The sequence below is a fragment of the Littorina saxatilis genome, linkage group LG1, assembly GCF_037325665.1.
Source record: "Littorina saxatilis isolate snail1 linkage group LG1, US_GU_Lsax_2.0, whole genome shotgun sequence".
Lineage (NCBI taxonomy): Eukaryota > Metazoa > Mollusca > Gastropoda > Littorinimorpha > Littorinidae > Littorina > Littorina saxatilis.
The window spans coordinates 69,138,733-69,163,982 of record NC_090245.1 but is presented as its reverse complement, the minus strand read 5'-3'; the positions used below and the strand labels follow the sequence as shown (position 1 = coordinate 69,163,982).

Here is a 25,250-nt window from a genome sequence, read left to right as displayed (position 1 = left end):
ACACTTTCATATAAGTGACCATTTCTGTAAAACTTGCCCCTCAATTTGTAAAAAATAAAAAAATAAAAATAAAAAAGTCAGTTCGAATTTTATCGGCTTCCGGAATTGATATGAAAAAGAAAGCAAATTTATGGAGGGACTCCGGCTATAATGATCTGCGAAATCGTGTTGATAATTAAGTGCCTGGGCTTTCACAGTTTCAAACAAATCGGTGGGTTAAGTTCGGCGAAATCCGCTCAGGATAGTATTACACTTACACAAAACATTCAACTATAGTTACATTGGCCAAAGTGGAAAGATTAAGCTCCACAGAACGAAAGGTTCAAAGGGAGGTAACTGATATCCGTCAACTTTATGCAAATCATGTCACGTGAAAAGACGCACAGAGTGATATCACACTGACTGTATGAACAAAACACGATGGTTTATTAGGCATGATCCCGTTGTGCTACAAGTGCCATGATCAGGTGTGGCGTGACACGTGACAATATGGAATATTATATTCACTGGCATGTATTGTACAACACAAAACTACATAAGCGATGAGCTGTGAGGTAACAATTAATGGCCAATGACATACATATAGCCTAGTTAAAGAGATATATTCTCGATGATGGTGTAACGGTTTTTTTGTGTCTATACATACCGTCGTTTAAACAAAAGTTGGTGTAAGTCCAATCTCATTCTCACATCCTACGAAAATGGTCAATTATAGGGGTTTGATCCTAGCTGAAACCACCAGGTATGATAAATAGAATGTTTTTGTTGTCGAACTTGATGTGGAAAGTTTGCTGGAAAGAACGAAAAGCATCATTGTACACACACGTGGAAAATGCCTCATTATTTGTATTGTAAACCTCAACTCTATCAAACAGGCTTCCAAAAGCCGATTTAGACTGACTGGTGGAACTGCAAGCATCAGTGGAGCACGAACATCGACTGGACATCACCACCACCTCTCTCCGCCCCCTCTCTTAAAAAACACACGCACATGTATGGATTCTAAATCTCAAAGCGTACTGACGTCAGCGTTAGACCCTTCAGATCGAGCTGGACCACTGAAAAAACACCAAATGCGGCGCGGCCATGTTTGAAGCGAAGCGACTACTATGCTGAATTTAACTTATACAATGACCCATGACCATCGTATTTGCGTATGGCTATGAAAAGGTCTGTTGGCTTAAAACAAGCCGATCATGAGGTTGACTGGCCAAGTCCTTGAGAACTTCAGAAGAAAAGAAAAGAAAGAAACAATCATGGCCGCACATTACATTACCAAAATTGATGGACGATGCTGACATCACATTGATAAATAGTTAATTAGTACAGTAACCAACCACAACACAACGACGGATGATGACATCACATTAATGCTTATTTACATTCTTGGGGTTGGTAATTGTGACCACGAATGGGGCTAGAAAGTGTGTACACGTCAATTGCGTACGCACGGCGTGAAATGCTGCTGCCACCTGAACGTGCACGAATTTCTCTCTAATTCGATTCAAAGTGCTGAAACTTAATTATGAAACTATTGTTGGTGGGTTTTTTTTGGGGTCAGGGTTGAGCAGCCGAGGTGGTAATCTCTTAGGAGAAGTAGAGTATGCGGTTGGGGTAAAGATCGTATGTGTCTTGCAGAGGCGAGGGGTGGGGTATGGTTGGTGGGGGTGGGGGGGGGGGGGGGGGGGGTGGGGTGGGGATGGGTGGGGAGGTGGGGTTTGCAATTTCAGATCAATGAGGAATGTTTGACTGTGTGTATATATATATGCGAAGCGTACATGGCACTCCGACGTAAGGCAAAACCAGAACTCTATTACCAAAGGCTGTTGCTGATGCAAATTGCTGTAGAGAGAAAGGGGAACAAATCTGTGCTCTTGCAAGACTTGCATCGGTCCAGGGTCCTTCTGGACCCCACCCCCCACCCCCATCTCCCCCTTTCCGTCAAGCTAGAATTGTGCACAGGAAGTAGAAAATACCCCGTTCTCTTTGACGCAAAGTGTCGGCAGAATCTCTGTGATCGATTTTTCGCTCCAGCCGAAGTCTTACATTTGCACAAAATTACTGTATATTTGTTTACCCTTTTCGTTCGTTTTTCTCCTGAATAACATTTTTGCACAGGTCATAGTAGAACAGAAGACAAATTACCAAGAGGACGCATGAGGACCTCTCAAAAATTTAATTCAGGAGGCAGAAACATTTCACCGAGACAGTTTAGTCAGTAGGAATCGATACAGAACGTAACACAGTACACATTTCACAGATATGGGTTTTGATGTACTGTACATATGGGCTGGACACGCACACACTATTTTACAAACACAACTGGGACATCACAGCTTTAGATACATATGTACATAACTATATACCACAAGCACACGGCATTGAGTAATGTTTTCACCTTGCATCAGTATCTTATCTCGCATCTACCTGGAGGCCAAAAATAAATCTATGTCGAGTGCTTATGGTATAGGCGATCAGCAAGTGTTTCGAAATGTTAATTCCCTTGAAGTTGTTATAGTTCAAAACTAAAGAAAACAAAACACGAACAAAGTATAGAGAAGAGAACAGAAGTAAAGAAAGCACATTTTTTCTGTCTCGTGTATTTTGTTTTTAATAAAGTTTGTAGTAAAGCGCAGTAAAGAAAATAACACAAAAATCAACACCGGTAATATGTGTTTGTCTACCGTCAAAAAGCACACACATACGATGTTGTTCTTTCGCATTTGTTTTGGAGTTTTCAATTTCTTGTTAGGTATTGCTCACAGAACTTACTTATTTTCCTGAACTGAATATAAAGAAACCGAGCAGAGATGTATTAATCTGTGAATTGTGACAGTGTCACTTTGTGGATGACATTGGAGCTGTTTAATATCAAGTTTGTTTGCTATTCGAACGATGACTTTATAATAACACTCACTGTTCCGTGGATTACTAATTCTTACACTGCAATATTTCCATCCCCCAAAGAAAAGGAACAATTACGCATTGAAATATGTACGTAGGACTAATTATTTTGTGAGATAATATAAATCAACTAGCTCAGTTTGTATTTCACTCAGCAATCTGTATTCACAGTAGAAACTACAGTTCTAGCCATCGCAGGGGAAAGTGAATATTTGCTCGGATGGTAACTTTTTTACTCTCACAATTTCACAGCAGGTTATAGTGATACAATCGCAAGAAGAAAGTGTCAAAAGAGAGCAGATAAGTGCTTGGATTGAGGAGGTGGAGACTATAGAACAGGGAAATACATGTAATGTGTACTGTCGTAGACAGCACTGTTAAACGTGTTTTTTTGCCTGGTCTATAATGGTTTTGTTAGGGGTAATTAGAAAGGTCACTAGGTTATTATTTTTTTTTTATTGGTAACACTTCTTTTTTTCACCGTTAATGTTAGCTACCATCTACTCTTTATTACTGCTCAGGTGCTTCAGACATGAAACCGTCTCCAAAACAGGCATTTTCCTTCATAAGCCTTCAATCAAAGCCGCCAAAGAACAGTCTTCAACACTCAACTTTTCAACATCCGCCATATTGTTTTCCCTCACAAGAAGGGGAAACTACTCCAACAGCTTGTGCCATTCAGCAATCTGCTTCCGGGGACAATTCATGACCTCGTTCCAGTGGCTGGCCTCTTGACCTCCGCACTTGACCCCGATTTCCAGGCGACCTACGACCTCGTTCTTGGTCATGCGATCCCAGTCGAGGACGAGGAACTCCAGGGAGATGTTCGCGAGCCCTTCATTGTAGGGGACATCGAAGAGGAAGGACTCGTTGAAGACGGGGTTGAGGGTTCGCTTCTTCACGTGCGTCTTCTTCTTGGCGATACGCTGGCCGTTGTACAGCAGGTAGATCTTCACGTAAGGATCTGTGGACACACACACAGAAGAGATATTGTATATACTAAGAAGATGGTGATGCATGAACATTGTTTTGGTCCACAGATCTTAGAGTCAAAAGGACGTATAAGCGCTCTAAATGTAATGGCATACAACATGCAGAACAAGAGTTAGTGAGAGTTATGCCGAAGCAATTCTCTTGCCCACGCACACACACATACACACAGACACACACATACACACACACACACACACACGTACACACACACACACCGTGACACACACACACGCACACACACGAATGCACGCACGCACGCACACGCACACACACACGCACACACACACACACACACACACACACACACACACACGTACATACACACGCACACACGCACACACACACACACACACACACACACACACACACACAGAAAGTAACACGCGCCCGCATGAGAATAGATCTTGGTAACTTATCCTCAAACAATGAGCAAAACACAACATTAGCAGGCAATTTGGGGCAGTTATACATCGGAAATGATCGAGCTTGGCAAATCTCATTACTACCTGGCAAGTACAGGCTATCACAGTCGGTTGCTAAGTTACCGTGCTCTGTTGAATGTGCTACCGAACGTCACCGCCAAAACCACGATCACCGTAACCTGATAACTGTGTGCGACCCAGCACATTAGATCGCACATTAGATCGGTTGGTTGGTTTGCCTGCCGGCGGGTTGGTTCGTTAGAACGACAGGTATAATTACTATTTACAAGTAGGATGATCTGCTAGTGTTAGAACCCAATACATCTAGTATTCTTTCCAATTTTCTATCCTTCGAGCAAGCTGATATTTTAAGTGTCCGTTCTCTCAAACAGAAGATATGCACCCGGTTTGCTGTTCGTTTGCTGTTCGTCGTCATCTTTGTGTAAGATGTGCGATGATATTGGGGTTTGGGAGAGAGAGAGAATGAGAGAGAGAGAGAGAGAGAGAGAGAGAGAGAGAGAGAGAGAGAGAGAGAGAGAGAGAGAGAGAGACCAAATAATGACGATATGTCACCATGATTCTGATTCTGGAGTCCGGAGAGAGATGGGCTTGCCTGACGAAGAAAGAGTGGACGACTAAAGAGACCTTCAAGACGGCCAAAAAGGGTAAGGGGTGAAAAAAGAAACCCAACACGAAACAGGAAAGGCTAGGATTTCCTTTCTTTCTGACGGCTATCATTACTGATTTCGGCTGACGTGTTTGTTGCTGAATCGTTGCCTGTTTTCTGGGAAAGCTCATCTTACATTAAAGGGCTAATGGCTTGACATGGCACAACGGACCTTATGTTTTCTTGAATTATTATTATTTTTTTTTTAAACCTGAGGCGCTTTGCGACTGACATATAAAATGATAAATATAACAAGTCGCGTAAGGCGAAAATACAATATTTAGTCAAGTAGCTGTCGAACTCACAGAATGAAACTGAACGCAATGCCATTTTTCAGCAAGACCGTATACTCGTAGCATCGTCAGTCCACCGCTCATGGCAAAGGCAGTGAAATTGACAAGAAGAGCGGGGTAGTATTTGCGCTAAGAAGGATAGCACGCTTTTCTGTACCTCTCTTCGTTTTAACTTTCTGAGCGTGTTTTTAATCCAAACATATCATATCTATATGTTTTTGGAATCAGGAACCGACAAGGAATAAGATGAAAGTGTTTTTAAATTGATTTCGACAATTTAATTTTGATAATAATTTTTATATATTTAATTTTTAGAGCTTGTTTTTAATCCGAATATAACATATTTATATGTTTTTGGAATCAGCAAATGATGGAGAATAAGATAAACGTAAATTTGGATCGTTTTATAAAAGAAATATTTTTTTTACAATTTTCAGATTTTTAATGACCAAAGTCATTAATTAATTTTTAAGCCACCAAGCTGAAATGCAATACCGAAGTCCGGGCTTCGTCGAAGATTACTTGACCAAAATTTCAACCAATTTGGTTGAAAAATGAGGGCGTGACAGTGCCGCCTCAACTTTCACGAAAAGCCGGATATGACGTCATCAAAGACATTTATCAAAAAAATGAAAAAAACGTATGGGGATATCAATCCCAGGAACTCTCATGTCAAATTTCATAAAGATCGGTCCAGTAGTTTGGTCTGAATCGCTCTACACGCACGCACGCACACACACACACACACATACACACACACATACACACACACATACACCACGACCCTCGTTTCGATTCCCCCTCGATGTTAAAATATTTAGTCAAAACTTGACTAAATATAAAAAGATGCCTCTTCTGTGTGTGTTATTTTATTTTCCCTAGAGCTTGCTTGGTTTCATAAAGCAACCGTATAGTTTTCCTTGCCTTGAGTGTTGTTTGTTAAATGTTCGGTTGTTGGTCAGCTCTGCAGTACTGACAGATTTAAACGACACCCTCTAAATTATAGTATTTCACGTTTGAACACCCTATTTTGTAACCAGTTTTTTTTAAAACAGTGTGACGTAGTATATAGTTGTATTAGTATACTAGCAAGAGTAGCACGCATGTCACCGGCACGGTTTTGCCTAGTGGTAAGGCGTCCGCCCCGTGATCGGGAGGTCGTGGGTTCGAACCCCGGCCGGGTCATACCTAAGACAAAAATTGGCAATCTAGTGGCTGCTCCGCCTGGCGTCTGGCATTATGGGGTTTAGCGCTAGGACTGGTTGGTCCGGTGTCAGAATAATGTGACTGGGTGAGACATGAAGCCTGTGCTGCGACTTCTGTCTTGTGTGTGGAGCACGTTATATGTCAAAGCAGCACCGCCCTGATATGGCCCTTCGTGGTCGGCTGGGCATTAAGCAAACAAACAAAACAAAACAAAAAAGCACGCATGTGTGTTACTTTTGCTGGTAGAATTATGCACTTGGCCTCACTGTGTTAAAAACTGGTTATGAAAAGGGCGTTGAAAAATAAAACACTTCAGTCCTCCTCTCCGCCCTTCACGTTTGTTCGTTTCTACTGTCTTCATTTTCATCGCATTCTTGATCTTGTTCGTGTTCTTATTTTTCTTCTTGGTCTACTTCTGCTCCTGTTGTTGCTGTTTATTTATTTATTTATTTATTAAGGAGATTTCTATAGCGCATAACTAAAAGCACTGTTACCTTTTCTTTTTTTGTTTACTCAACATCATTACAATCATCGATCAACCAATCAATCAATCAATCAATCAATCAATCGACTAAGCAAACACATAATAATGGCTTCCACGAGACTTTTTATTTGCACCAAAATGTGTTGCACCCGGTGAACGGAAAAGAAGTGAGAAAAGGCTTTGCAGTCAATTGATAATCAATACTTCGCGAATAAATCAGCTTCTCTAAAGAGGCTTTGTAGCCTACTTACATGCAAACTGGTGAAAAGGAGAAAAAACAGAAAAAAGGACAAAACATATTAGAATTAGAAAACACACAATGAAGAAGAAGCGACAACACACAAATCAACAATTCTTCTTGATCTAATGACCTGATGATTTTCAGTTTACTGTCGCATTTTAATCCGATGTATGGCAAATCGATATGTTACCTTAAAAATGAAAGCAAAGCATCAGAGAACAGATAATCACACTGTTGTGTAACGTAAGCTGAATTTATCTGTACAACGTTTACTTCCTGGTAAATGATTTGGTTTCGTGTGTGTGTGTGTATGTGTGTGCGTGCGTGTGTGCGTGCGTGCGTGTGTGTGTGTGTGTGCGTGTGCGTATGTGCGTGCGTAGTTGTGTGTGTGTCTGTGCGTATGTGTGTGTGTGTGTGTGTGTGTGTGTGCGTGTGTGTTGACGGATATTTGCCATTTGTACTGAGCTCGCTGAAAGGTCACTTGCTGATATTCGAAGTCTAACATTACGCAGGAAAAATTGGCATCCGTAATTTATGGGTTTCCGTCTAGGCTGAAAAATGTGTCAATGTTGATGTCGTTATTAGCACAAGAATCTTAATCTACAGGCTTGTCTTATCTGCCTGGTATCTGTCATTGAATTCCTTCTGTTGGTTTCCATGACATGTCTATGGACATTTCCACACAACCTGAGCACCAGTAATCTTTTTATTTTATTTTTAACCAGTTTGGCCATAGATCTGTATGACTGAGCCGGCACACCCCACTGCCCTATTTTCCCAGTGTCTTCGTTTCTATTCCTCGTCGTATTTCTTTTCGCATTTCTGTGGACATTTCAAATCAATGTCGGCGTCAGTACTGTAGTCTCCTTCCTCCAGTTCGGCCGCTGATTTGTCTGACTGTGTGTGCACATCTTGCTTTCTATATACATATATATGTGTTGTGTGTCTATCATAAAAATCGTGTATATAAAATCCGTCAATCTCTGTCTCTGTCTCTGTCCCTCTGTCTCTCTATCTGTCTCTGTCTCTGTCTGTCTCTCTTTCTCTCTCCATCCCTCTCTCTGTCTCTGTCCCTCTGTCTTCTTTTCTCCAAACGGCACCCCCACTCCCCATAATGTTTCCCGAACACATCATCCAGCCTTTCTCCCCCTCTCTGACGATGAATGTTACTCTTCTTCTACTCGTTCCCCATTTCCATTCGTATCTCTTTCTTTCCATCTCTCTCTCCGGCTCCCCTCTCTTTCTCTCACTCCTTCTTTATCCCCCCCCTCTCTCTCTCTCTCTCTTTATCTCTTTCTCTTCTCCAATTCGTATTCGTTCAGTCTCCTGAAAACTGACATCAGCCAGCATTTTTTCCTTTCTTTGACGCTGACGACCATTCTCCTTCTATCCGTTCCCCATTTCAATGCAACGCCTACACAAGCCATACCAGCTCAGCATCAGAATCCATTACACTGACTGAGAGGCCCTGCAAAATCGGTGACAAACATATGGGGCCAAAGTAAATACAATTTTCTCTCTCAGATCCTCCTGATAATTCTGGAATTGTATTCTGGACATAGGACACCGTCGCGCAAATGCAAAAAGTGCATTTTAGGAGAAGTGCATTTTAGGAGAGGGGGGGGGGTGGAGAAAGAGAGAGAAAGCGTGAGAGAGTGAGTGAGAGACATGTGTTTGCGTTCGTGCGTTAGTTTATTCGTGTGTGTGTGTGTGTGTGTGTGTGTGTGTGTGTGTGCGCGTGCGTGCGTGTGTGTGTGTGTGTGTGTGTGTATGTGTTGTGTGTGTTGTGTGTGTGTGTGTGTGTGTCAGTGTGTGTGTGTTGTGTTGTGTTGTGTGTGTGTGTCTGTCTGTCTGTCTGTATGTCTGTGTATTTGTCTGTCTGTCTATCTGTCTGTCTGTCAGACAACTCACTCAGACGCTCACTTAGTCACCGATAAAGTACTCACAAACTGAGTAAATGACTACTTGACAGAACTGGTTGACACATTGACTGATTGACTCATAATACCTTCAACGTTTTTTAATCTCTCTTTTTCACTGACTCGCTGTCTCACCCCATTGATGAATGATTTTAAAGGCAAGCACATGAAATATGTCGACAGTGTACCGGAAATAGAGAGACAGTAGAATCTACGCCATCTCCTCTGGCGACAAACGCGGATGTGTTTCGTCACTGCATTAACATTGCACTCTCCTTGATGTCAATGGCATTAAGAAAGCAAATACCCTTGGGACCAGATTACGACCGTTTTGGGTCAGCTTACTCACGCTAGAGTTAAAAATACATCTCAGTGTTCATCTGGATACACAGTATCAGGCAGACATAGACAAACAAACTGGTACCGTCGACAATTTTAGCTTTTTTTCAGGCACACATACATGTAACGTCTATTTTTTCTGGTTCTTGTCTGGTGGTTCGGCTTGCTGTCAATACGGATAACCCCGATAATTCTTTCATTCATCAATCATCACAATCTCCAGGCACACATACATGTAACGTTTCTCTAGTTCTTGCTTGGTGGAACCGTCTTGCTGTCAATACAGATAACCCAGATAATTCTTTCATACCTAAATCCTAGCTCTCTCCAGGCACACACACATGTAACGTTTGTTTCTTCTAGTTCTTGTCTGGTTGCTGTCAATACGGATAACCCAGATAATTCTTTCATTCATCAATCCTAGCTCTCTCCAGCACACATACATGTAACGTCTTGCTTTCCATGCGGGGAAACCAGATAATTCTTTCTATCATCATTCCTAGCAATCTCCAAGCACACATAAATGTAACGTTTCTCTAGTTCTTGTCTGGTGGAACCGTCTTGCTGTCAATGCGGAGAAACCAGACAATTCTTTCATTCATCAATCCAGCCTCCGGCGTACAGCAGCCTTCATCAGGGCCTCCGGAGTTGCTGTCTGAGCGAACGACGACGAAGAAGAAGAAGAATTCATCAATCCTAGTTCTCTCCAGGCACTCGGTCCCGTTGTTCAAAAACACGTCCACTACTTTAAAGAGCAAATTTCCGATATCTTAAAACAAAAACCCACACCAATCGTTACAGTTACCAGTTTATGTCACGTACGTTTCTTCTAGTTCTTTTCTGATGGAAACGTCTTGCCGTCAATGCCTATTTCCAAGCGCACGAGATACAACGCACAACACCTCGTATGTTTCTTGTGCCGTCTCATCATTAGTCCACCCATGAGTCCCTTGAGTCTCTATTTGCACCCGAAACACATGCATCACCGGGCTGGACCGAGAGTCCGAGGATTTTCTGCTTGGTAAAGTTACCGTCCTTAAGTATTAACCCACCCCCCCCCTCCCACCCCCACAACCCCATCCACTCTATGCTCATCACAACGCGACGCTCCCCGCACCCAGAATCTGATATATGTTATTTCTGTATCTTTTATAGCTGCTCCAGAGACCCCAGTGGTATTCATTTAGTTCCTGTTTTTGATGACTATATGAAAATCCTTGACATGGCCAATTATTGTTTTCTTTCGTTTTTCTCAAACTCACTCGAGAGGTCACGTTTCTGTCATAAAGAGCTTCCTCTCTCACCCCATCACCTCTCTACCGTCACTCAATCTCCTCCAGAACATAACCCCAAACTATCCCTAACTTGTATAGCTAGAGTTTATTTTACTCTTGTTCGGTGAATCACCAATAGCTTTGGTGACAATCCACACCACAGCCCCATCCCCCAACACAATGCAACCACACACACACACACACTCACACACACGTACACACACACACACACACACACACACACACACACACTGACACACACACACTGACACACACACACACACACACACACACACACTACCCTCAACCACCACCAAGCCACTCCTAAAAAACCCACTTCAAGTGGATTTTTCCTTCAATGTACTTCAATCACTTACCAGAAAGTCCAGTGATGTCCATTTTGGGCAAGTTCCTGGCTTTGAGGACAACCACACCGAGTCTGTTGGCAGCGGGCTGGTAGCACAGGGAGACCAGTAGTTCGCCACGTCCTTGAGTGCGGAACTGGAACACACAGACAAACAGAAGGCGATTGAGTAACCAGACTGACAAACGCACAGGCAAGTAATGTGTGCATTTCATTTTGTATTTCATATGTCATTTTTGAAAGAGCACACCCTTCCCCTAGTTCTTTTTCTATTAAGATCGATAGATCCTGGTCCCCTCGTACATGAATATATAAATGACAGGACGTACTTTGTGCATGATAATCCGACGAAAATAATTAACGTATTTTAGAGATGGTGCCAAGATTGATTTTTTTCGACACATTTGCCAACATGGCCTTGCAAGTTTCGGCGATTTTTGGAAATGTTCGACAGTCCTTGCCGGCCCATTTCTCATACTTGATTTAAAATGCTTCAGGGTATTCTCCGACTGCTAAACGACATCCATGTACTGTTGCTTGCTCGCATGATTGATTGACTATATGAATGAATTATAGATGTACTTTTTCATGCAATTGGTCCACATTTCAAAGCTTTTAATTTTGAATTTAGTATTTGCTCAGTTGATTTTGACAAATGAAGTGATCTGAGGAAGACCTAACAGTCAACATTATGTTTGCGCAAAAGTCTAAGAGTCTGTTTTTGAAACCGGAGAATTGTGTCGACCGATTTTTAAGGTAAAGGGAAAAGGCCATTCGGTTCGTATTCAAAAGTCGACCAGGAACTTGATTCGACGTAAACAACTTGGCTACTGTTATTGTGTGACTGCATGCAGCTGTCGTTACTACTGTGCTGTTCTAGCATCTCTCTCTCTCTCTCTCTCGGTCTCTCTCTGTCTGTCTGTCTGTCTGTCTGTCTGTCTGTCTGTCTGTCTCTCCTCCCTCTCTCTCTCTCTCTCTCTCTCTCTCACTCGCTCTCTCTATCTCTCTCTCCCCCTCTCTCTTAATCCTTGTTAAATAAAGTTCAATTCAACTGTCTCTCTCTCCCTCTCTGTGTCTCTCTCTCTCTCTCTCTCTCTCTCTCTCTCTCTCTCTCTCTCTCTCTCTCTCTCTCTCTCTCTCTCTCTCTCTCTCTCTCTTTGCAACAGAACAATGTCAAAGCCGTCACACGTTCAAAGTTGTCGACGTGCCCACAATCGTTTTATTCATGACCACCCATCCAACCCATCTCGAGTCCCCTCCTGACTAAAAACACACATTCACTCAGCACTTTCCGGGCCGATCTGAAGCACCAAAAGGAAAGGGGCAGAGACAGAAAAACTCGCTTCGACGAAATGATTGAGGAATGGTAACAGTATACTCTTCGACACCATCGCGGTTATTGACCGGAGTCGGTCGCCATTTTCCGCATGTTTGCTCTCAACACACACCGCCAGCCACAGTTGTATCCCTTGGGCCGCTCTCTTGCTTGGAGAGTCCAATAAGTACGGTTCTGGAAAAGCTCATGACCTGTGGGCGAATTGTCGAAATAGATCGATCTTTTTCGTTCTGTTTTCGTGTGCTGCTGACCAGACTTTTTTTGTATGTGGGTGTTCTTTGATAATTTATTTGTTTCCCTTTAGTTGTGTGTGCTCGTTTTGTCGTACTATATTGCTACTTGTGGTCTGTTGCAATTCGTTCAACTTTTGTTTACCATCATAGTATGTATTGATTTTGTGGTTTCTTTTGTTGCATAGACATGTAGAAATCAGATAAGTTCTTCTCATATTTCGTGGGGTGTTTTTTCTTACATGTTTGAAAATGTTAAATGTAGAGAGGTTTACGTCATAACCGAATTCACAGTAGTCGAACAACGAGGACATACTTTACGTGCTAATCAGTGTTTATATATTTGCTTCATCCTGTTTAGTAAATAATTATGGATCAGACGCCATAGTCTTGGCTGTAAGCTAAGAAAAGAATTACTTTCCATTGAAGGTCTTGCCTTCTAAACAAGTACACCCGCATCAGATACAAAAAAGAATTTACAATTCGCAGTCGACAGGAAAGTAATAATTTTTCTTACACCTTAGGGGCTTAGACGCAGGAAGGGTAGAATTGCTGCCCAAGAGGAGAGTAATATGTCTGACAAGCAACGTCCCTGTTGCAGCGTGATTAGAACGTGGGCACGGAATACCATGGCAACGGGTAAGAACGGATCAGTATGACTGGCGAGCTGGCACAGACGAATGGCCGCTAGAGTCAGTATTTATGTCGTCATTGCTCTCCGGTCTGGTCACTAAGGGAACACGTTCGGGGAAAGAAAGAGAGTTGGGGGAGGGGGGAGAAGGAGAGAGAGATAGAGAGAGAGGGGGAGAGAGAGAGAGAGAGAGAGAGAGAGGGAGAGAGCGAGAGAGAGAAGGAGAGAAAGAGAGAGAGAGCGAAAGAGAGAGAGAGAGCGAGAGAGAGAGGGAGAGAGAGAGAGAGAGGGAGAGAGAGAGAGAGAGAGAGAGAGAGAGAGAGAGAGATGGGAGAAGAAATGAGAGGGGGACTGGCGGAGGAGGAGGTGGAGAAGGGGGAAAAGGAGGAGGGTGGAGAAGGAGGAGGAGGAAGAAAAAAAGAGAAGAACAAGAGGGAAAGAGGAAAGGCGAGGAAGAGGAGAAGGAGGGGGGAAAGAAAGAGAGAGGGAAAGAGAGATGGAAAGAGAGGGAAAGAGAAACGTACAGGGGGAGACTGAAGAGGGTCAGAAGGTACCAGGAGAGCTGAGAGATGAGAGGAAAGAAGGAAGGGATTTACTTTCTTTACTTTATTTGGTGTTTAACGTCGTTTTCAACCACGAAGGTTATATCGCGACGGGGAAAGGGGGGAGATGGGATAGAGCCACTTGTCAATTGTTTCTTGTTCACAAAAGCACTAATCAAAAAATTGCTCCAGGGGCTTGCAACGTAGTACAATATATGACCTTACTGGGAGAATGCAAGTTTCCAGTACAAAGGACTTAACATTTCTTACATACTGCTTGACTAAAATCTTTACAAACTTTGACTATACACTTAACAAGGGTAAAAGGAGAAGTAGAATCCGTTAGTCGCCTCTTACGACATGCTGGGGAGCATCGGGTAAATTCTTCCCCCTAACCCGCGGGGGGAAAGGAAGGGATGGGAAAGAGGATAATGTTAGAGGCAAGAGAGAGGTGAAATAAGTGGGAAAAAAAGAGGAACTTAAAGGAGAAGATGAGGAGTTGATGAAGAAGAGGAAGAGAAGGAAAAGTAGGAGGGCATTAAATATAAGCGAGATATATAAAAGGGAAAAGGGGAAATTAGGAATGAGAGTGGGCGTGTAAATCGTTCAGGGCGAAATGGGACATGCGCTGATTTCAATAAGCAGGTCTGACCTTTGGATTATTTGTGTCGTGTTGGACCTCAATTATGTACGCTTCGAGTGCGCATTACAGGAACAGTTATGTGCCAGAAAACCACACCGACTGTCCACTTTTGCTCACTCATTGCATTGACTCCTTCTCGCATGCACTTCAACATATGCTGACCAATTATGCATAATGCAAAGGTGGCTTTCAAATATTGATTGACTTATTATGTAGATACTCCAAGTCCTGGAATGAGTTTTCGGTAAATCTAGTGTTTTCTTTGATTCAAATCCGATCAGAGAATCTTGTGTTCTGCAAATACTCTGTCTTGTTGTTTACTTACTGTTCAATGACGCATTTTGGCGTAGTCCTGTGTTAAATCTTAGTTTCGAAAGATAGACTCTACGCTTATTCAGGATAACATTGTGTGATTTTGTTGTTGTTGATATGTTCTATACTCAAGTTCTTATGGACTTTGGTCTGCTTACTGTCATCGTTCTTGTAACTGCGTATATTCATGTTTGATTTGATTCTGATACTTACGAGTTTGACCTTATCTCTGTGCATGCAGCCTTGTTTACAAGTATATTCATGTTTGCTTTGAAACTGATACTCACTAATTGTACCTTCTCTCAGTTTATTCTTGTTTATATTCGTGTCAGATTTGATTCTGAGACTCACCAATTTTACATTCTCTCAGTTTACCTTTGACAATAGTCATGTTTGATATGAATCTGATAGGCATACAGTTTTAACTTCTGTCAGATACTCTGTATAATTATGATGTCGATAAATGCAATTCGTTCGGACATTTGAGCTGCATAGTCTGCTCATTCGGGCCCGAAAGAGAAGGTATATAGTACAATCATAAAATAAATATACTTCTTCTTCTTCCTCTTTGTTCATGGGCTGAAACTCCCACGTTCACTCATGTTTTTTGCTTGCTGCAGAGCGGCAGGTGTGTGATTTCGAAACAAAAAGAGAGAAAAAATTGATTAAAATGCACCGAAAATTGTCGCCACGTTTGGACATGTCTATTTTGATACAAGTCGTGTTGAAACTTGACCAGATCCACTTTAAAAAAAAATAAGGCTTAAAAACAATCAGTAACAAGTAAGGGAGTCGCAGACTTATGTGTGCAGCTGTAATGGATAACGATCATATTCTTCCGCAGCCGTACGTTACGGAGATCGCTCGCCTGTGAGAGAGTGTCTATTGAAACACGATTTTTTGTATAACTCCCGTATTAAAATGGGTGCGTCAATACGTATATCCATCATTGGTGAAGAGAGCATGGGTTCAATGAACAAAAATACATTTTGTGACGAAAGGAGTTCAGTGTGATTGTCTATGAGGTCAGTCAGTTCGGTATCGATCACATGACAGATAAAGTTGAACTCCGTTTAATTGCAGTTTTAGTCGGTGTTTTCCAGTTCTTTCTGCCTTTGGAAGCATTATCGACCGTTACGAACCGACACCATATAAATCTACACACATGTTATTGTTCGGTGGAAGTTCAGTGCTCTTTAGCTCAGAGTATTTACGAAAGTCAGCTGGCAACAGACACACCACTCAGCCACAGCTCATCAATCGTCCAATATCCGATGAGGATCTGATCGGATTTGCACGAATCTTTATCCATCAGACACTAAACTGACGCATATCCGATCGAGAGAGAGAGAGAGAGAGAGAGAGAGAGAGAGAGAGAGAGAGAGAGAGAGAGAGAGAGAGAGAGAGAGAGAGCGAGAAAGTGAGAGAGAGAGAGGCGGTGGGGGGGGGGGGGGGAGGAGGGAGGAAGAGAGAAAACGAGGACATATCTTGGCAGTAGATTAATTAGGTGGCAATTTGTAGGAAATAAATCGCGCGCAACACTGCGAGATTCCTAATCCATGCGGTGGTTTTCCCCCAGTACACGAAAGAGGAAAGAGGGGGAGGGGGGAGGTAGGGAAAGGAGCAGCAGATGTAAATGAAGAAGGAAGAGAACGAAGAGAAGACAACACGTATGTCAAGGGTGAACATTGAACACCAAAAAAAAAGAAAATGGGGTTTTCAACATAAAAAAAAGTCTAACAATAAAACCAGTATATCCCAATTCAATATATCGGTTTACGTCATACTCAGCACTTCTTTTGCCCCAAGTCACGCAGTAAGGGCAAAACGTCGATATTCTGCTGACACAAATTCTCTCATCTCAACACCAGAAGAGTGGGAGTGAACGGGTAAAATGACCGCCTGCGAGCTCTGGGGAGGGAGAGAGAGAGAGAGAGAGAGAGAGAGAGAGAGAGAGAGAGAGAGAGAGAGAGAGAGAGAGAGAGAGAGAGAGAGAGAGACACACACACACACACAGACTGAGAGAGACAGACTGGGGGGAGGGGGTGGGGGTGAAGAAGGGGGGTTGGGAGGGGGTGTTTGGGGTGAGTGGGGTGTGTGGGGGGTGAAGAAAGGGGGGCGAGGCTAGCGGAGAGGCAGGGATTTCTGTTTGACAGTGGGTTAAAAATCGAAGCCCGATCGGATTATGCTGGCGCAGGCTGAATCTGAATTTTGCTTCCTACCGGAAGTCAGGCTCGCTTTGATGTTTAGTCAGGGCCGTGAACCTCTGGGGACCATCTTTTATGAATGAAAACTCAGGAAATGCCAGTCCATGAGGTACTTTAATGTGAGTTTATGATAATAGTACATGTAAACGCAGCTCCAGAACAGCGCCAAGCCGGAGGACGTTGACCATCTCCTGGGATCCATCTCCAGTTGTTTCACTGACATCAAGAACTGGATGACTGAGAACAAGTTGAAGCTGAACAGTGAGAAGACGGAGGCCCTTCTCGTTGGAACACGACAGAAGATTGCTTCCCTCACTGTGACCGACCTCCAGCTGGATGACGCGACTGTTCCATTCTCCCCTGCTGTCAAGAGCCTTGGCGTCTTTCTCGACTCCACTCTCTCCATGCAGACACACATCTCCTTCATCACCAAGACCTGCTTTTTCCACCAACGACGCATCGCCTCCATCCGTCGCTACCTCACCCACGACGCCTGTGTCAAGCTGGTTGTCTCCCTCATCTTCAGTCGTCTGGACTACTGCAACTCCCTTCTGGCTGGCCTCCCCGCCTCATCCATTCATGGCCTACAACGAGTCCAGAACGCTGCTGCCAGGCTGACGTTGAGGAAGACGAAGCGAGACCACATCACCCCCCCACTTCGCTCCTTGCACTGGCTCCCTGTCAACACCAGAATCTCCTACAAACTGTCCACTCTGGTCTACAAGTGTCTCAACGACTCTGCTCCCGAGTACCTTCAATCCTCCCTGGACCTGTACACCCAGCCCTCCGACCGTCCCCTTCGTTCTGCTGCTAACCCACTCCGCCTTCACATATCCCTCGCTCGAAACTCGCATCTGCTGGTCAGCGTGCATTTCCCTCCGCGGGCCCCACCTCTGGAACTCCCTGCCGCTTGAGCTTCGCCAGAGCCCCTCTCTTGACGCGTTCAAGAGTAGGTTGAAGACTCAGTTCTTCCCGTAACTGGCTGCGACTTTCATGTTCGACGTGATGTGTTGTGCCCCAAAAGACATTCTTGTGCTGTGCTCTGTGAGAGGTGTTTTCTTTGTGTTTAATATTATTTTGTTTGGACCTAGCTATTGATGTGTACATTGTTGTTAAACAGTTGTTTGTTGTATGTTTATCAGGGTTTGCTAGTGTGTGATTGGGTTCGTGTCCGTCTGTAGATGTTAGTTTCTTTGTTAGTCCTGTGTTGACAACTCTTCGCTGACAAGCGCTTAGAACTGTACCCACGGAATACGCGCTATATAAGCTTCATATTGATTGATTGATTGATTGATAAACTCTAGACCTATTGTTGAGATATCCAGTCAAATGTTGAGTGCATAGATTTATCACACTATGCTAAGATTGCTCATTTTACCAAAACAATTTTTTACACATACAAGCTTTAAGTGTGAGGCAACATTCAGGATATGATTTTTGATAGTCTTTTTCAGCGTTTTTCGAACAATACACATAGAGCTATTCTAAGCATCCCTGTGCAAAACTGTTAAATAATAAATGAACCCACTACAACGAGTTGTTAGCCCTGTCATTTGCGTATTTAGCTGTTGGTGGAAGCGCTAATGAGATCATGCAATGGCTATTTTCAGGATATGGATTTATTACTCTGTAACCTTAAAATTCAAATGCTAAGCCTCTTACCTGATTGAGGCTGTATACAAAGGGCACGTGCGTTGGTCATTACTTGTAATTGCTGTCCTGCTCACAGAAGCGCATAATATAGTAATGACGCTTTTGGGCTCGCATGGCAATTACGAAGCATATTCCTTATAATATAATATATTATAATCTTGTAATCCGGCAGGATTTTTGTTGGATCTGAATTATTAGCTTGTTCAGTCTTGTCTTCGTTCCTTTGATACAGAATATGACGACTTGATTGTTATGCTGATTGTCATATAAGCCGATGATTGAGTCTTTTGTGTACGTAGCCTTAAACTGTTTTGTGCCGAAAGATAGCAGGTGTCCTCCCTTTCGACTTTCTTCTCTTACACTTTCGTTAACTTCTCTCTTTCTTTCGTTATTTCTATTTTTCTGTCTGCTTGTGTGTTTGCCTGCTTGTTTCTATCTTCTCTCTCTCTCTCGTTCTCTCTCTCTCTCTCTCTCTCTCTCTCTCTCTCTCTCTCTCTCTCTCTCTCTCTCTCTCTATCTCTCACTCTCTCTATATATATCTTTCTCTTTAATTCCCTTCCTCTCTCTCTCTCTCATTCGCTCTCTCTCTTTCTCTTTAATTCCCTACCTCTTTCTCTCTCTCATTCGCTTTCACTCTCTCTCTCTCTCTCTCTCTCTCTCTCTTTCTTTCTCTTTAATTCCCTCCCTCTCTTTCTCTCTCTCTCTCTCTCTTTCTCTTTCTCAGTAAGTTCCCTCCCTCTCTCTCATTCGCTCTCTCTCGCTTTCTCTTTCTTTCTCTTTAATTCCCCCCTCTCTCTCTCTCATTTTCGCTCTCTCTCTCCGGCTCTCTCTCTCTCTCTCTCTCTCTCTCTCTCTATCTCTCACTCTCTCTATATATATCTTTCTCTTTAATTCTCTCCCTCTCTCTCTCTCTCTCATTCGCTCTCTCTCTCTTTCTCTTTCAGTAATTCCCTACCTCTTTCTCTCTCTCATTCGCTGTCACTCTCTCTCTCTCTCTTTCTTTCTCTTTAATTCTCTCTCTCTCTCTCTCTCTCTCTCTCTCTCTCTCTCTCTCTCTCTCTCTCTCTCTCTCTCTCTCTCTCTCTTTCTCAGTAAGTTCCCTCCCTCTCTCTCTCATTCGCTCTCTCTCTCTCTTTCTCTTTCTTTCTCTTTAATTCCCCCCCCCCTCTCTCTCTCTCTTATGTTCGCTCTCTCTCTCTCCGGCTCTCTCTCCCTCTCTCTCTCTATCTCTCTCTCCCTCTCTCTCTCTCTCTCTCTCTCTCTCTCTCTCTCTCTCTCTCTCTCTCTGATGTATGTCTGTCCGCTGGGCTGTTTGTTTGTCTGTCTGTCTGGTGCATGTCTCTCTAAAAATATATGTTGTCTGCAATATATGCGCAAAGACCCTACCAGACACAACAATGAAGCACACAACTCAAAACAGAGGCCTTAAAAAGGTCAGAAAGCTACCGGAGAAACCCTTCAGGGCTCTTCTCGTGTCTAATTATCACTCGTTTGAATATGACAACAGAGGCTCCCCTTGATGCGCAGATATTGTAGAGGCTGCAGGGAGATTGACCGAATACTCAGTACGGAACCGAGAAGGATGACTTCATTTTTTTCCGTATCTGACTGCCGTTCAGCCTCTCGCAGAACAGTGCCCCGGAGGAGGAACTGGTATCTCCTGGCACATCTATCCCCAAACGGGATGTTACACCGGCAATTTGAGACGAGAAAATGGCGTTTTCTTTGTCTCGGTTCCGTATTGAGTATTCGAACGTTTTCCCCGCAAGCTCTATGCAGACGAACTGAGTGCGGTTGTGTAAGCTTCTGAGAGAATCCAGTGGCCCCATGAGAGCTGGGACGAGGTCCACAGAACTGACCCCGCATAAATAATTAGCACAATGGCTCGTGGATTATGAGCGGTAGGAGCAAACATTAAAAAACACGCAAAGTGCTTTTGTTCTTTTCTGCACGAGCAAAGTGTGTCCCAATGCAACTAGCCTTGTGGAAGAGTTTTTTTGTTGTTGTAATACATGCATATTAGTATAGACTTGTTATGATGGCGTATTTTCCTCTTTTTTTTCCTGTGCAAAATATATAGAACTGGTATTATAAGAGACAACATATATAGAACTGGTATTATAAGATAAATAATGAATAAAACAAAACAGAAAAAAGACTTCTGACACAAAATAATAAGTAACAAACCACATTTCTGGCACAAAATTAACAAACCACATTGGTCATAATTAAGTTTTTGCTCTCCAGAAAAAGTGAGCAGGCCGATACAGAATAAAGCCTGCTCCTAATAGACCATGACGATACCGGAAAGGATAAGGGACAGATTGAAAAAATCGAAAGGTTCCCAGCACCCAGATCATTCTCTTCTGAATAATAAACCAAAGAACTGGCGTGAAACCCAGACCTTCACGGGTAAAGATCGCACCGCAGACATCATAAAATATGCATTGCTCTTTCGCCACTTTGCTGTGCCAATTCCCTATCCTTTGTATCAGGTCGAATTAACAACATCCGGACATTGATTTCAGCCTCACAAGGAAAAATAGTTCTCGACATTTCTCTTAAGTAAGGCAAAGGAAGGAGGATTTTGTTTACAAAAAAAAATGAAAAAAAATGTAACAATGAGAATGTTGATGCTATGTGTTGCTTTTGATTTGGATGATGTTTGTGAGATGAAGAAGGTGATGGTGATGTTTAAGAAAAACGGAGTGACAGGCGGTTAAAGGGCAAGTAGTGGATCGTAGGGCGGTGGCGGTGGATGTAAGATACAAGACGAAGTGGAGAGAAGAACTAAAGAACAAGTCGCGTGAAGCGAAAATACTACATTTAGTCAATATGTCGAACTCACATAATGAAATTAACAGTCTGCACTCCCTTTGTCCCCCGCGGCAATGAGCAAAGACACGCTGCACTTGTGCAAGAAATAACGTGCAGAAAGTGACAAGCCAGTATAGCGAAGCAGCTCAAGACGTTTCACTGGAAAGCCCGTGCAGAAAGTGACAAGTCATTATAGCGCGGAAGCGTACAGCGCTTAAAGATAAAGTGCGCTTTTCTGTATTCTTTTGAACTTTCTGAGGTCCAAATACGTATAACATATATATATGTTTTTGGAATCAGGAACTGATACAGAATAAGATGACATCTTTTTTGGATCGATTGATAACATTTAAAATTTACTTCGAATTTTGAGATTTTAATGACCAAACTCATTAATCAATTATTGAGCTTCGACACTGAAATACAATCCCAAAGTCTGGGCTTCATCGAAGATTGTTTGACTAAATTCCAATCAATTTGATAAAAAAAAAACAAGTCGCGTAAGGCGAAATTACTACATTTAGTCAAGCTGTGGAACTCACAGAACTTGATGAAACTGAACGCACTGCATTTTTTCACAATGACCGTAGTCCGCCGCTTGTGCATAACGAGTGAAACTGACGAGCCTGTTCAGTGCGGTGGTGGTTTCGCTGTGCTTTTCTGTACCTCTCTTCGTTTTAACTTTGTGAGCGTACGCGTGTTTTTAATCCAAACATATCATATCTATATGTTTTTTGAATCAGGAACCGACAAGGAATAAGGAGAAATTGTTTTTAAATCGATTTCGGAAATTTAATTTTGATCATAATTTTTATATTTTTAATTTTCAGAGCTTGTTTTTAATCAAAATATAACATATTTATATGTTTTTGGAATCAGAAAATGACGAAGAATAAGATGAAATTGCTTTTGGATCGTTTGATAAAAAAATAATTTTAATTACAAGTTTCCGATTTTTAATGACCAAACTTACTCATTAGTTTTTAAGCCACCAAGCAGAAATGCAATACCAAACCCCGGCCTTCGTCGAAGATTTCTTGGCCAAAATTTCAATCAATTTGATTGAAAAATGAGGGTGTGACAGTGCCGCCTCAACTTTTACAAAAAGCCGGATATGACGTCATCAAAGGTATTTATCGAAAAAAGGAAAAAAACCCGTCCGGGGATATACACAGGAACTCTCATGTCAAATTTCATAAAGATCGGTCCAGTAGTTTAGTCTGAATCGCTCTACACACACACACGCACAGACAGACAGACACACACACACACACACACAAACACACACTCACACACACACACACACCCAGGCACACACACACACACACACACTCACATGCACACACACACACACATAGAGACAGACACACATACACCACATCCTCGTCTTGATTCCCCGTCTTTGTTAAAACTTGACTTGATGTAAAAACAAAAAAAGGTTAGTTTTAGAACGTATTTATATACAAAACTATTTTTATAAACAAAACGAAAAATATACGAGAACGTCGATCTAATGGCTCTTTTTGTGAGAAGACATACAGATAATTATGAGACCAATAAAAGAACTCGGCAATTAAAGAAAATCGTGAACAGTTGTACAAGCTATTCGTGAAAATAAATCAGGAGAAACCTCCACAGCGCGAATCAATAATTGTTCGCAGCGTAAAACAACCTTGGTGAGACTACTGCGCAGGGATATCTACCTCATTCAAACTATTAAATTCTGAAATCCTGGCATAGGTGACGTGTTGACCATCCCAGTTTTAAAACAGCATGCAAACAGACTGCAAACTGCAACGCTGTTTTTTGCAATGCAACTGCCCGACTTTGGAGAATCAGAAAATAGAACCATTGAGTTATTAATGAACTGAAACACAACTGCGTCTTCAGTGTAATTAAAATGAAAACGTAACCAGTCTAGCACAGTACCAAAAGGACCGCATGGCGAACTTTTAATAAAGGGAATCCTGCCTAATTAATCGTTGCATTTGTCAGTCAGTAGCTGCCCTGAAAGGTCTTGTTTTTCACCAACCTAGGCACATCATTCAAAGTCAGCGCGACCCCGGAATATCAGGGGGAAAAATGCAATTATCTAAAATCATCGGTTTACTTTCCATTCTGAATGTTTATAGACTGAGACTATGCGTGGTAAAGTTCAGCACGTTATATTACCTTTAAACTATTTTGATCTAAATCCAACTATTGGCGCCTTTATGCTTCATCTGGGGAAACATATAATTATAATTATACTAATGGTTGTCTTCAAGAATATTTTATTTTTTTATTTTGCTTTCCACAATCTTGTTATGGTACGTGTTGTCGATAACACAGAACAGTCTTCAAATACCCAAACAATATCCACAACAGTTGATTCATTTGCGTTCCGTTGTATGAGTTTACATACGATTGTACTTTTCGTGATGTTGGTGTTACTGTCCTTGTCGTCTTATTTTCAATGTGTACTGTTTATCGTTGATGACACAGCCTCTAACAGTTGTAAGATTTTGCACTTTTTATGTTGTTGTTAATCTTATTGTTATTCTTGAATGCGTTCCAGTATCTGTTACTGACCCAGAACAATCTGCCCCCCCTCCCCCCCCCCTCCCGCTCTCATAGTGTTCACAACGGTCAACTCAGTTACACCCTGTGTATGATTTTACATGAATCTGTATTATGTTATCACTTCAAGGCGGTTGTTTTTCATTGGCTTAACGGCCATTCAACCACAGCGCGGGTATGTTCAACAAATATACCGGCGCGGTCATCGAATAATGTTCCCGATTTGGTTTCCCCTTTGTCCACTGGTTCATGTGATATGTGATAGGCTGGCAGGGAAATAACGCTATGGACAGAGCGTATGTCTCGGAATTTCGTACACAATGGCAGCGCGGGAGACAAGGGCTCGAAATAACTCCTTGCCCCACAGCATGCAATCAGCCTGATACAATGCGCGATACTAACAGGTCAGGCGAAAAGGGGATTGAGGAAGCAGTATGCGTGATTAATGAAATGGAGGCAAAGAGAGGTATGAGTCCACAGTCTATGTAGAGCGACGGAAATGTGAGAGGGAGGGAGAGCGAGGGAGAGCGAGAGAGCAACAAAGAGAGAAAAAGAGAGAGAGAGAGAGAGAGAGAGAGAGAGAGAGAGAGACAGACAGGCAGACAGACAGACAGACAAACGGAAAGACAGACAGACAGACTGAGACAGACAGACAGAGAGAGAGGGAGACAGACAGACAGACAGACAGCGAGAGAGATAGACAGAGAGAGAGAGAGAGAGAGAGAGAGAGAGAGAGAGAGAAAGAAAGAGAGAGAGAATGATAGACAAAGAGAGAGACAGAAAGAGACAGACAGACAGAGACAGAGAGAGGGGCAGGGAAAGACAGATACAGAGACAGAGAGACAGATGCAGACAGACGTACAGACAGAAAGATTCAGACAGAGGGAGTCCGAAAGCCTAAAACAGAGAAATCAATATTGAGAGTACTACCAGCTAGCGTCCCAAACGCCATACTGTCAGCGGTAGGCTACTATCATGCTTCAGTGCAGAGACACGAACAGAGAGGAAGTAGGGGTCGCTTTGAACAGACGCAGCCGACGGAGAATAAATACTCTGTGCGTACAATGGTGGATCGAAGTTTCAGCGATGTAGGCAGCAGAGTTTGTGAAAGGGATGGGTTGATTTCATACGATCTGGGATGGCTAGAAATATGCTTTTGTTACAATTGTCTAGTAATAGCTCTGACATTTTGATTTGAATGGATGCCTAAAGTG

General features: G+C 42.6%; 1 protein-coding gene across 1 annotated transcript in view; it reads right to left on the bottom strand.

Moving 5' to 3' along the window:
- Nucleotides 1-1,698: 1,698 nt before the first annotated feature.
- The window catches only part of LOC138977123 (synaptotagmin-4-like), a 42,750-nt gene continuing 19,198 nt past the window's right edge, over nt 1,699-25,250 (bottom strand). Inside the window, exons 4-5 of the mRNA XM_070350035.1 lie at nt 11,120-11,243; nt 1,699-3,868 (exon numbers count right to left, since the gene is read on the bottom strand). Coding sequence (XP_070206136.1) covers nt 3,561-3,868; nt 11,120-11,243 — 432 coding nt within the window. The 3' untranslated portion in view covers nt 1,699-3,560. The remainder of the gene's footprint in view (nt 3,869-11,119; nt 11,244-25,250) is intronic.